We start from the raw sequence: 13199 nt of genomic DNA on the forward strand, positions 1-13199 counted from the left end.
TTATTATTATCATTTAATTATCACTATCATTTCATTATTATAATTCCATTATTATAAATTAATTATTATAATTTAATTATTATTTGATTATTATTATTATTCTCATTATTATTATTCCTTCTTTCATCCTTATTCTTTTCTCCTTTCATTCTTATTCTTTTCTCCTTCCACTCTTAAGCTTTTCTCCATGCACTCTTATTATTTTCTTATCTCATTCTTACTCCTGTTTCTTCTCCTTTCATTTCACTCCGTCCTCTCCGCTTCCCTCCCCCTTCTGCCTGCTCAGGTGCAGAAAGCCGCTTTTCCCTACGAACTTCGCCGGCTTCTTCTGCTTCTTCCGATTTATTTATTTTTATTTTTATTTTTTTTCCCCGTGCACCCGAGGGGTACAGGCAGGCGAGGGCCGGCCGAGGTTTTGGTGCCTTTGTCCGCGCCGGGCTCCCGCGGGGCCGCTTTGAATGAAGGGGATGGGGGAGATGCGGGGCTGCAACGCGAGGAAATCCCTTTATCCCCAGCGGCCCGAAAAAGTCCTGGTGAAGTCCTGTTCGGGAGGGACGAGCCTTGAGAGACCAACCGCCTCCCAAACTCGCCTCTTTCAGGGCTTGCCTCTCCTTTGCCCCGGCCGCTCGCCTTATTCTTATGGTGATGAAAAAACCCCACGGCGCCTTTCAGGCAGCCCGGAGCCGCCGCTTTCTGTGCCTTGCCGAGGGGGAAGGGCTGCGGGGACCAGGGGGGGAGCTCAGCCGCGGGTCCCCACCTCCCCCCTCCTCGCCCCCCTCCCCGTTTCCAGGGGCCTCCTCCTCCTCCTCGCTGCCTCCGAGCCCCCGCGGCCACTTGGGGCCGGCGGAGACAAAGGCGAGGCCGGGGCTGCAGCGCTCCCTCCGGCGCTGTTCCCTCCCCATACCCCGGGGCAGGACCCCTTGGGGGGCTAGGGGGGTCCCCCACGATTCCCCGGCCTTGCTTTCACCTCCACGGCTCACTCTTCAGATCCTCAGGAGCCCAGGTCAGGGTGTACCCCCTGGAGATGCCCTGAGGCAGGGCGGGGGGGCTCAGAGTCATTTCCAAATCCAAGTTTTTGTCATATTTAGGGATCTTGTTTGGCTATGGGAGAGCAGCGTCGTGCTCTGATGGAGCTCTTGGGTTTCCCTGCTGGGGGGACGAGGACAGATTGGGTCAGGGAACACCACAGCAGCAAGTGGAGGATAAAATCTCCGCAAGTCCTCTCTGGGGATGGTTTTTGAATGAAAACTTCTCGTGTTTAGCACCGAGGAGGAAGGCTGGATTGCAGTTGTCGGGGTTTTCTCTCTCTTTGTGCGTGTGGGGATTGCATTTAGTGTTTTAAGGTGGGTGTGGTAATAATAGTGAATTCACTAGCTTATTAAGCTTTAGGAAAAAAAGCACGTATTGAAATTATTCTGGTCACTTAAATTGCTAACGAATGCAGTTGTACTTTGAGGGAGTTATTAACGTCTCCTCGCTGCTGTAACACACCTTTGTTCAGCTGAGAGGAACTCCCTGAGCTCATGTATGCCTTTGGGTCTTACAATGGGGTTCAAACTTCCTTTTGTGCGGGACTTTGTACAGGGATTTCTCTAACGGGCGCCTTTGCTTTCTTGGTGCAGGCAGTGCAGCCTGAGGAGCTCACCTCGCCCGGCGAACGTGGAAGCAAGAGGAGCCAAGGTGCAGCAGATGAAGGACAGGCAGCGAGGCCAGCTGCTGGAGACAGCAGCGTGGCTTTGAGCTGCCCCAGCCTCCACCTCCATGCGTACAGCATCGAGGGCATGACCACATTTCAGAATGGCGGCACCACCGTCACCTGTATAGTGATGGATAACAAGGAGCCCCCAAACCTGACGACCTCTGTCAGTCGTAATGGGGGGTACAGCACCGGCACGGGTCTCGAAGAGGAAATACAAGACGAGAAACTCAGCCCTTCCAAAATCATGCGCTTTTTCTCCACCCCTCGGAAACGGGCGAATTCCAGCTCCGACAGGCCTCGGTCTCTGATTTTGATGGGCAACTCTTCCACGTGGAATGCTCTGTCTTCCATCAGGAAAATGGGGTCTTTCAAGAAGCTGAAATCGTCCGTTCTCCAAGGGATTCAAGCAAGGGAAAACTCAGATATCGTAAACGAGAACAGTGTAGGCAAGAACATTTCAAATGGGGCAGTGGTGAGAGTTCAGACTAACAGGTACTCCTATTCGGGACCTTTACAGGATCTGCAGAGCACAGTGGACGGTTTGGCTTCTGACTGCTCTGACGCGGAGGAGAGCGACGAGTCTTTCCTGAGGAACACTCACCGCTCACGCAGCATCAGGCGGGCTTACGGCGCCGGCCGCATAAACTTGCTCGACGCAGAGAAGACCCAGAGCCATCACAACGGCACGAGGACAACGTCTCCCGTCCTCGCGGAGCCAAAGATCTGTGAGATTTTAGTGAAAGACTCTGAAAACAACAGGATCGTTTATCGAAGAAGCAAAAGTTCGGATAATTTAAACTTTCTGAAGAAAAGCTCGTTCAAACGGAAGTCGACCTCAAACCTGACCGACCTCAAGGCTGCAAATGAAAAACAAATGCCAGCAAGGGCTGCGAGCGCTACTTCTGCTGACTCGGACAAAACCAGCGTGAACCCCGAGAGGAGATCCAAGCGATGGAAGAGCCCCATCAGGGCAAAGGATTTTGACCGAGTTTTGAAGCTTGTCAGCAACGTTGCAGATGTCGCGTGGAAGAAGGATGGCTCTAAAAGCGCAGCTCCTTCTCCCAGCGAGCAGTCCCAGAGAACGAGGTCGAACAGCAGACTGCACGATGACTACTCCCGCAGGGTTTCCAGTAGCACTGATCATGACAGAAAGAGATGCACCTCCTCGATATCTAGTCCAGACTCTTCCTCACCAGGAACACCTTGCCTGCAGAGCCCCGCAGCTGCTCAGGATAAAGAGGCTGAAATGAATGTAGCTGGTGCTGAAGACAAAAACCTCAGGACGTCTTCAGGTTTCCCAGAATCTGATAGCTTGTCACCGACTCTGAGTGACATCGGGCCGTTTCCCAATGAAGTGTTTGATACAGACTCGGATGAACCGAAAGCTGCCCAGCAGTTTACATGGGAAGCTGAAAATCCTCACGTTCCTGTCAGGCCAACTGCTCCAAAGCCTCAGAGCCCCACTGTGGAGAAGGTCAAGTGCAATATGGATTTTCAGTGCCCAGACCATCACAGCACGCTGTCACTGAGCTCAATGGAAAGCGAGGAGAGGGGCGAGGTCGCCGGGCTGAAGCTGGGCAGGAATCCTGTCTGCTTCCAGGATGCCGTGCAAACCGTGTACTACGATGATGGAAACGAGGACAGTGGCATAAGCAGCCACTCTCAGCTGAGCCTCAATTTAGCCCCTGGTGCAGAAGAAAAAAAGGAAGAGGTAAGAAAGAAAGCAAAATCGGTTAGAAGTTATATATTTACCCATCAGGTTTTGCCTTTATTAATGCAAAACAACGCGAACAATGCAAAATAACCTGAATGCTAATGACTATTGCAGCTTGTTATTGCTAAAATATGCTGACAGTAATTATTTCCTTAAATGTATGCTCTTTGGAAGCTAACATCAAATTATTTTTCCTTTGTACATTAGTATCGAAGAAAGTTTTGGCAGCCAAGCTGTTCATGTATGTGTTTTCAAGGGCAGTTTATTACACCCTGCAGTTATACCAGCTTGTCATGTGGGCTTGTCAGATTCTACTAGCCTGAGCAGGGTCTGGCTGTATTTCTTCCCAGCCAAAAGGTCTCCAAGGAGTCGGTGCACTTGGAAGCAGTGTTGATTCAGTGTTAAACACTTTTCCCGTGGAAGCCTTGCAGAAGGGGGTGATATTTGTACAGCGGTGTGTTGTGAAAGGTGCAGTGTAGGGGTTTGAACATTCAGTCCTTGCTGATGTTGTCACTGTGCATTGGTGGCCATGCTGAGTGCAGGCTATTTGGATATTCACCCGCAGATTTCGGACAGCAGAGCGTGTTGCTGCTCAAGTGTTGGAGAAGCCACCAGGATGTCATTGTACCTACCCCCAGCAGAAGGGTAGCTGCGCTGCTGCACCCCTGAAGTAAATGCAGCAATAAACCTGAAGCCCCATGGATGAGAGGCAGTATGAACACTGCTGCTGGAGCGGTGCCGATGGTTTGGCAGTGTCAGTGAAGAGCAGTCACACGCATCCTGGAAATGGCACGGCTCAGCCCCTGCCATGTGCAGCAGCACGGCTTTGGGCTGCCTGGGGTGAGGCAGCTCGCAGAGGTATACCAGGGCAAGGATCCCTCTGGGTCTGCGTGAAAACCAGTTACAGAATTAAACTGCTGTAGCTTTCAGGCCACCTCTATTTGAATAAAAGTGTCGTACGCCTTAGGTCTGAGAGAAACAAAGGTAATTGTTGCAGCTGTACACGCTCCAGCCCCTCATGCTAGGTAGTCTTATAATGCCTGTGAAGCCATGTGCCTGTAAAAGCCTGGCATGGTTTTTACAAACCAAGTGGAGTTGATAGTTATTGCCATTCTCATCAGTGTTGCCATTCTACTGGAGAAGACCAAGGTTGTTTATTGTCTGCAGCTATGGTGAGGTTGGAAAATTAGCCCAGCACCTACAAACACTGGGGCTCTGGGATCATTCCCCACCGCAGAGTCCCAGGGTTGCCACAGCCACCCACCCATCTTTCAAAGCTCTCGCATAAGGGTGTAGGCAAGGAGATGCTTTCACTGCCAAAGAGGTGAGAAGCCCTGGTGGTTAATGTGTCAGCGGTGTTTCTCAGGAACGAAACGGGAAGAAAAATCAATGCTCCTCAACTACCATCTAGTGGTGGTCTGGGCTCATGACACAAAAGAAATTCAGCTCGTCCCTCCCCTTGGTTCCCCACAAACCAGTGCTGCCTTTCAGAAGTTTTAAAATGAATGTGTACATCGGGTGGATAAAAGTTACTGCAGTTTTAGTTTTAACACCACATTCTGTTATTATCTAGCCTGCAATTTAAACTTTATCTTTTAATATATTTTAGGTTATTTGTGAGTGTGTTTCTGTTGTCTAAAATACGCTGCGTGCTCTGGTAGCAGCTCTGTTTGTGTACACGATGCACAGCTGGTGTAGGATAGAGCCCTTCAGGAGATGATGGAGATGACAGTGACGGTTGGGGACAGGTCCTGTGCTCACCATGGCCTCGACGAGGGGACCAAACCCCCTCCCTCTGTCACGGGCACTGCGTGGAGTGGTTTGTGTGCTGCTGTATGGCGAAGCAGCCATGTCCCCCCAAATGGTGCAGCTGCACTCAGGCTTCTGTTCTGATCCAAAAAAAGCAACATTTTTGGAGGTGGTAGCTGCAGATTGGAAGCAGGAGCCATGCAGGACAGGGGCTACCTCTTAGTGTGCAAAGGGTGTAAGCACTACCCTCTCTTCTCTCCAGACCTGCTCCTCATCCTACACACAACCCTACAGCTGTGGCACTCAGCATGAGTGCAAAACAGGGAGAGAGGTGTGGTTTCTCCCTGCCATTTCTTTGGAGGGTGTCATTGCTCTTTTGATCCTCCTTGCTAGCATGAATGGAGGTAGCTTGGTACCAAAGATGCCAGGTATTTTTTTATTGGAATTTATGCAGCCTGCAGGCTCTTCACTGAATGCCACATACTCACACAATGAGGTCACTGGAGTTTGAACTTTTGTCTACAATTCATTTTTAATTTTACCTCACATCCCTGCATTACAGAACTGTACCCACCCAGAGAATTGTATCTGTGACAGTCTAGTGCTTGGTTCGTTCTCAGCAGTCCTTGGAGACATAATGCTGGGCAAGGCAAATCCAAAACTTTAAAGACTTTGTCTGCACCTTAAGTACACCATGTCGACGGACAAATCTGCATACATTCCACGTTTCATGCATCTTCTTTTTTATGTGAATTTCATGTAAAAGCCAGTAGGTATTACAGTATAGCCACTAAAATCTCTGGCTTGGAGACATATTTCACTACAAAGCTTGCAAGGTACTAAAGGGCCAGGCTCAAACATGTTCTCTTCTAAGGACTGGCTGCAATAGCTGGAAGCAAAGCTATTTTATTCCCTTACCCACTTGTCCAGACAATTACAGTCTGCAAATGAAGTCTGTGGAACTTGGTCCATCTCCGTGCATGCCCAAATGCAGAAACCACCCTGCATTAAGTACCATTTCACATTTGGACTTTACTTTCCTGAAGAAGAGCCCCATGTCAGTGTAAATAGCAAAACCTTAAAGCCTTTGCTTTGGACTGGCACACGGCAGCCACTAAGGCTGCCTAAACAATTATTTGACATCACCTAGTGTTTCCCAAGCTCTTTGAACACCTGCTGCGTAAGGTGCCTTGCTGGCATTTGGCTTCATGGTACACGAGACCTGTTATTACTTAAATGCACGCGTTATCTGCATGACTCTAAGTGATTATAGTGAAGATTATTATAGGTCATAGTGAAGATGTAATTCTGTGCTGAGGGCTGAGTCCCAGTTTATTTGCAGATTGTGCTTTAAATGCTCTAGGATCGATCTGTTGACTCATTTACATCTGTGCCATGCAGCAGTCAGAGGTCCTGCCTCATCCACGCCGTGTGGTCCCCTGAGCTCAGCCCTGTGCAGGGTCACCTGGCTGTGCTGACCTGAGGTAGCACACAGCAAGGCTGGAGCTGCTGCTCTCATCGTTTCCTTACGGGTCTCTGGGCTCTGAATATTGAGCACACACAGCTTAATCAGGGGGGTAAAAGTCCTGGAAGAACTCCTACGAATTGCAAGCACCCAGCACCGCAGGGCTGGGTCAGCTGCTCCCAGCTCCCTGAGCTGTCGGCCTTGGGTTTATTCATCTCCAGGTCATCCACATGCGATTTGGAATGTGGCTTAATCAGCTTAATCTGTGTAACTGAAAATCTGCTAAACTGCGAGGGATTAAGTAAATATGGGTGGGAACGTAAACTGGGTTTACTGCTCCCAGCAGGTCCCAGCACTCTGGTGTCATTGTTAGTGCCACTCTGGCCCGGGGACAGCAGCAAAGCACCATCAGAGGTGCTCAGCAGCATCTCATCTGCAGATTTTAATGAGACCAAGTGACGCTGGATTTGCTCTGAACTCTCTGAGCTGCCTCAAACAGGACAGGATACCTCTGCACGTTGCTCAGAGGATGACTTCCAAGAGCACTTGTGTGCAGAGCTAAAGCAGAAACCACCGTGCCTTGCTACAAAGCCCAACTGCAGAGCTGATTGCTGAAATGATAGAGCACGGAGCCCTCAAAGGACACCCTCCTTCCTGTCACTGCAGCAGCTCTTCCAACTCGCTGCAGCAAAGCTGACTGCCATTCAGTGCAGCCCGCAGTCATGTGTCACTGCATCCTCTGGTAGGCAGAGGGGAAAAAAGGCAGTGGGGACAGGAATCTGAGTTCTGGGTCAGGTTAGGCACAGCCAGGTGGCTCACCCTGGCCGTGGAGCGGCACCCTGGGCCGTGTAACTTGGTGTGTGCACAGAGCAGGGTGCTGACCTGTTGGTGCTGCACATCTGTCCCAGCTCCAGGAGGCTCCCTCTGAGCACCAGGCAGCACTTCTGTGCTGGGCGGGTGACAGAGTCCTGACACAGGCTGCCCAGAGAGGCTGTGGGGTCTCCTCCTTGGGGATCTCCAAAAGCCGCCTGGACGTGGTCCTGGGCAGCCTGCTCTGGGTGTCCCTGCTTGGGCAGGGGTGGCACCAAGGGCCTCCAGGGGTTCCTTCCAACCTTAGCCATCCTGTGATGCCGTGAGGCTGTGATGTCCAAACTGAAGGAAGGCAGCCACGGGGTTTCCTCCGAGCTACCTGTGCTTCCCTTTGCTGGCTTCTGGGGGCTGCTAGGGGTGCAGCTGACCCCCCCCCCCCCCCCGCAGGGGGCTGAGGTGGAGCACAGCAGGCTCAGCTCCTCCGAGCCCCAGCTCAACCGCAGCAGCCTCGCCCTCGTGCCACGCTTGAGCAAGTAATCGTTTGCAGACGGAGAGTCGCCCAAGGCAGCTCCACCCGCTGCAGGCTGCAGGCTGGGTCCGCTCCTGGGACCTGCTGGTGGCTTGGGCTTGGGCTGGGTCAAGGACAATGAGGCTTTGGTTGGGAAGGGTGGGGAGAAGGGCAACCAGGGGACCTCCTCCTGGAGAGATGGGTACAAGGCCCACAGCTTTTTATGTTCCGCTTTGTTTGCAGAAAGCTCAACTTTCAAATCAGCTGGCTTTTGAGGTTCGCCAGCGGATGTTACAGAGACAACAGACAGCCTGGAAAAAGTTGTTTGTTTTACCAAATCAGAGGAAAATTAGGATGTTCAGTCCTCCTACATGCTCTGGGATGTCCCGAGTCTTTATTTAGAAATTACATAGGGATTATTTAGGGGCTGTTAATGCCTGTACATCTTCTGAAAAGACTCAAAAGATATCAGTGCTACTTTACTGTATGCTACATACTTGCTTCTAGTTTAATATACTGAAGTAAAGGGGAAACACTGCTAGAGCATCATCCCCACAGATCAAGACCCCAGAAAACTGTTTTCTGTTTTTACCACTCTTGCATTTTATATGTCTGATGAGATTATTCTGCAAAGCAAATGCACGTCTCTGCAAACTGCCCTCTGCCAGTCAGAAATCTGCCAGCTGCGTTTGGTTTTCGAAATGAGTAAAATGGTAAAATGACAGAGGAGAGGACGAAGGAAATCCTTCAGGCCGAAGAACAGTCATGAGATCCTCTGGTCATTTCCAGCTCAGCTGTGTGCTTCCTGTGTGATTTGAATTGCTGAAGTGCTTTGTGTCTGTGCCTTATCTGTGAAATGTGAATGTTACGAAGGTGAACTCGCTAATCTTTGTAAATCACATTGCTCAGAGGGAAAGCATTAGGCTTTTTGATTACGATAAGCATGCTTTCGAGGCTCAGGTTATATGAAGTAAACCAGCATTAAAAATTCAATAGAAATATGGTCAAGTTTTGTTTGGGGTGGTATCTGTGGCTTATCTGTATAGATCATAGAATGGTTTGGGTTGGAAGGGACCTTAAAGCCCACCCAGTTCCAACCCCCTGCCATGGGCAGGGACACCTCCCACCAGACCAGGTTGCCCAAAGCCCCATCCAGCTTGGCCTTGAGCACCTCCAGAGATGGGGCATCCACAGCTTCTCTGGGCAGCCTGTGCCAGGTCCTCACCACTCTCTAAGTAAAGACTTTCCTTCTAACATCTACATCTCCCTTCTTTTAGTTTAAAACCATTCCCCCTTGTCCTATCACTATCTGCCCATGAAGAAAAAAAAAAGTTGCCTCCATCTTTTTTATACGCTCCCTTTAAGTACTGAAAGGCTGCAGTGAGGTATCCTTAGAGAATCCTCTTCTCCAGGCTGAACAGCCCCAGCTCTCTCTGACTGTCCCCGTAGGAGAGGTGCTCCAGCCCTCTGATCATCCTCATTGCCCTCCTTTGGACCTGCTCTAACAGCCCTTGTGCTGGGAGACCCAGATCTGGACACAGCACTCCATGTGGGGCCTCACGCGGGCAGAGCAGAGGGGCACAATCCCCTCCGTCCACCAGCTGCCCACCCCTCTGTTGGTGCAGCCCAGGACACAGTTGGCCTTCTGGGCTGCAGGCACACTCTGCTGGCTTGTGTCGAGCTTTTCATTCACCAGAACCCCCAAGTCCTTAACTGCAGGGAGGCTCTCAGTGAGTTCTCCCAGTCTGTGCTCCTGTCTGGGATTGCCCTGATCCAGGTGCAGCACCTTGCACTTGGACTTGTTGAACCTCATTAGGTTTATGTGGGCCCACTTTTCAGGCTTGTCCAGGTCTCTCTGGATGGCATCCTTTCCTTCTGGTGTATTGACTGCACCACTTAGCTTGGTGTCATCTGCAGACTCGTCGAGGCTGCACTTGACCCCAGTGTCTATGTCACTGATAAAGATATTAAACACCACCGGTCTCATGACAGACCCCTGAGGGACACCACTCATCACTGGCCTCCACCTGGACATAGAGCCATTGACCACACCACTCTCTGGGTGTGACCTTCAAGCCAATTCCATACACACTGAATGGCCCACCTTTCAAATCCATCTCTTTCCAATCTGGAGATCAGGATGTCAGGTGGGACCATGTGAAAGGCCTTACAGAAATCCAGGTAGATGACATCAGTTGGTCTTCCCTTGTTGACTGATGCAGACACTCCGTCATGGGCCACCAGATTGGTCAGGCACGATTTGCCCTTGGTGAAGCCCTGCTGGCTGTGTTGGATCACCTCCTTGCCCTGCATGTGCCTTGGCATTGCTTCCAGGAGGATCTGTTCCATGACCTTTCGAGGCACAGAGGTGAGGCTCACTGGTCTGTAGTTCCATGGGTCCTCCTTTCTACCCTTTTTAAAATGGGAGTGGTGTTTCCCTTTTTCCAGTCACCAGGGACTTCACCTGACTGCCAGGACTTTTCAACTATGGTGGAGAGAGGCTTGGCAACTCCACCAGCCAGTTCCCTCAGGGATGCACGGCATCAGGCCCCATAGACTTGTACCTGTTCAGTTCCATCAGGTGGTCTCAAACCTGCTCTTTGCTTACAGTGGGAGGGACTTTGCTCCTTTAACACCTGCCTAGAGGTAGAAGGACTCAGCCCCACTTCAGAGCCTATATTGATCATGTCCATGAAGCATAAAACAACCTTTTAACCTCAGTTGGTAGTGATGATAAATGAACTTCAACTAGTGTTCCCCAGCTGCTATTTAGCAACAAGAAAAAGTGCAAAGGTTACCTTTTATCATGTACCTGGGTGGAGACACTCTGCCTGGACTTTTACTCAGTTAAGTGAAGGTGATAAAATTATTTATGAACACTAGGTCATGAGCACTTGGTCCTTCACATTGTTGCTAGCTTAAATGAACTGAAAAATCCGTTCTAATATTACTGCTGAGTTAGGAGCATTTGGCATTTCCTGTGTTATACAGTGGCAGTTCCTGTGTTATACAGAAATGTCAGCTCTTTAATAGTCACTAATTATAATACTGGCATATAGCTGTCATCGTTAGCATAAGTTTATACATTTTATATACGGACTCCTAAATGCACATGGAAGCATGTGATCAAAACACAGAGATATCTACATGAAATAGCACAACTGCTGTGATTTTTCCCTATAAATAGTCCATTACCTGTTTTTAAGCCTTGCCATTTACAGAAGAACTGGACTGATTCATCACAAGTGTTTCCTGAAAAATACAGAGTGATCAAGCATGCTGAAACTTCTCAGGCATTATTAGAATTTGATCTGGTGTTTTCTGTGGACTAGAAAAGGGCTGCTGGAGTTAGGGAGGCTGCACTTCAGCCAGGCAGCTCAAAAATAGAGTCCCTATGTAGGAAAATAGAGAGATACCAAAACAAGAAGCAATGCAACTTCTTTTGGAGCTAAGGAAAAAAAAAAAGGCAGAAGAAGGCAGGAATTGAGTTGGAGAAGACAGATGGGAAACAAATTTCTGGAGATTTAAGTGTCCCCTTATACTTTTCGGTATGTATAAGTTAGGAAGCATTAATTGTGTTGGTAGGACATAAAAATACAAATAAAAAATCCAACTATGTAATGGTAGGAATGCAGGGGGGTGGGCAAGGAGCCTCCGTTGTGTTACCCAGGCACCGACGTGTTTACAGAGCTGGGATTTTATTCTCACTGGGGAGTTTATTGGCATAACTACATAATCAGAAGCTCACATGGGGTTGTTTGTCTGTTGCCAGTGCAACAAGTATACCAGCAGCAGGCATGTGTTGGGTTGGTTTTATAGTTCGGGCTTTTTCTGCAGTCAGGTGTGTCTGTCGGGTATGGGACGTTACTCATGATTGATAAAATTGTGCCAGTCAAAGTCCCTCCATGCAATTTCAGGTACTGGCAAATTTTTGCCATTACAGAAATATAAGTTGCATCCGTATAAGGTGCATACATATAAACATTACTATCAATACTGCATAGATAGATCTAATTCTGGTGTGGAAAGTCATCCTTAGGTTGGATATTAGGAAGAACTTCTTTACTGAACGGATTGTTAGTCACTGGAATAGGCTGCCCAGGGAAGTGGTTGAGTCACCATCCCTGGAGGTCTTTAAAAGACGTTTAGATGTAGAGCTTAGGGATATGGTTTAGTGGAGGACTTGTTAGTGTTAGGTCAGAGGTTGGACTCGGTGATCTTGGAGGTCTCTTCCAACCTAGACTATTCTGTGATTCAATGATCCTTCTCTCCTTGGGCATCACTCCCTCTGGAGGCAGTTTTTGGTGCCAAATTTATAAAATATACACCATAGTCTAATTAATAATTGCAAAACCTGTCTCTCATCGGACTACCAAGGCTAAGTTAAGGTTTTAGTGCCTGACCACCTGATGCTGATCTTGCTTACATTGGTATTAATGAGTAACAGGGAATGCCAACAGCAGCAGTGCTCCCCTGAATGCAGCAGAGTTGTACCGATGCCAGATCGAGGTGAGCAGGAACAGAACTGAGTCCCTGAAGCTGCTATACCTGGACTGGAAAATCAGTCCGGGACAGGAAGAGGAGAGGTTCAGTCCAGCTGGGCTCGGTCTCCGTGGTGCAGGTGCCTGGGAATCTGCCTTTGCAACCACTGGGAGGGCATCCTGGTGGGTGCTCTAAGGAGGTTGGGGAGCACACTCAAACAGCAACCCAGAACTGGCACCTGGAGCCGAACCTCGATACCTAAAAGCAGCTGTCAAATGCTTCAGGATGGCCCAGGCCTCCTGTAGGTCCAGTGTCATACTTGCATGATGCAGGAAAAAGAAAAAAGGTTGAAATTACAACAGTTTAACTAATATTGTTGTAGATGTTTGGCTGTCTGGATTAAATTTATTCATCTGCATTGGTATAAATATGTAGATCTCTGTGTGTTTGCAGTCTCATATGAATGAGGATGCAGCCTAAAAGACAAGATGAATGATCTTGAGTGCTAACATTGGTAATCCTGTGCTGTAGCTAGATTAGAAGGCGTGAATTTCAGAAAACTCCATGTGGGCTCGACTTTAGTTAGACCTTTACCTCTTGGGAATCTTGAAATTGCTTGAAATTTTTGACCGGCACCTATAATTCTGGAGTCAATGCCTGGTGTTTTGATTTTTGTCCTGCATGAAGCGCCATGCGTATCTATACTCACGTCTGTAGATTGTAGAACATAAACCCGATTTCTCTTGATAAATCAGGAGAAGGTCATTTGAGG

At 49.0% G+C, this 13199-nt stretch overlaps 1 protein-coding gene across 6 annotated transcripts in view; it reads left to right on the forward strand.

Moving 5' to 3' along the window:
* SPATA13 (spermatogenesis associated 13) overlaps nucleotides 1-13199 on the forward strand; it is a 148250-nt gene that overhangs the window by 99044 nt on the left and 36007 nt on the right. For 5 of the 6 annotated variants that reach the window (XM_035326180.1, XM_035326184.1, XM_035326197.1 and 2 more), the window contains exon 2: nucleotides 1623-3410. In XM_035326180.1, coding sequence (XP_035182071.1) covers nucleotides 1623-3410 — 1788 coding nt within the window. Of the gene's footprint in view, nucleotides 1-1140; nucleotides 1344-1622; nucleotides 3411-13199 lie in introns of those variants that run through there. The other variant, XM_035326202.1, reaches the window with a different exon arrangement.

The sequence above is a fragment of the Oxyura jamaicensis genome, chromosome 1 (assembly GCF_011077185.1).
Source record: "Oxyura jamaicensis isolate SHBP4307 breed ruddy duck chromosome 1, BPBGC_Ojam_1.0, whole genome shotgun sequence".
Lineage (NCBI taxonomy): Eukaryota > Metazoa > Chordata > Aves > Anseriformes > Anatidae > Oxyura > Oxyura jamaicensis.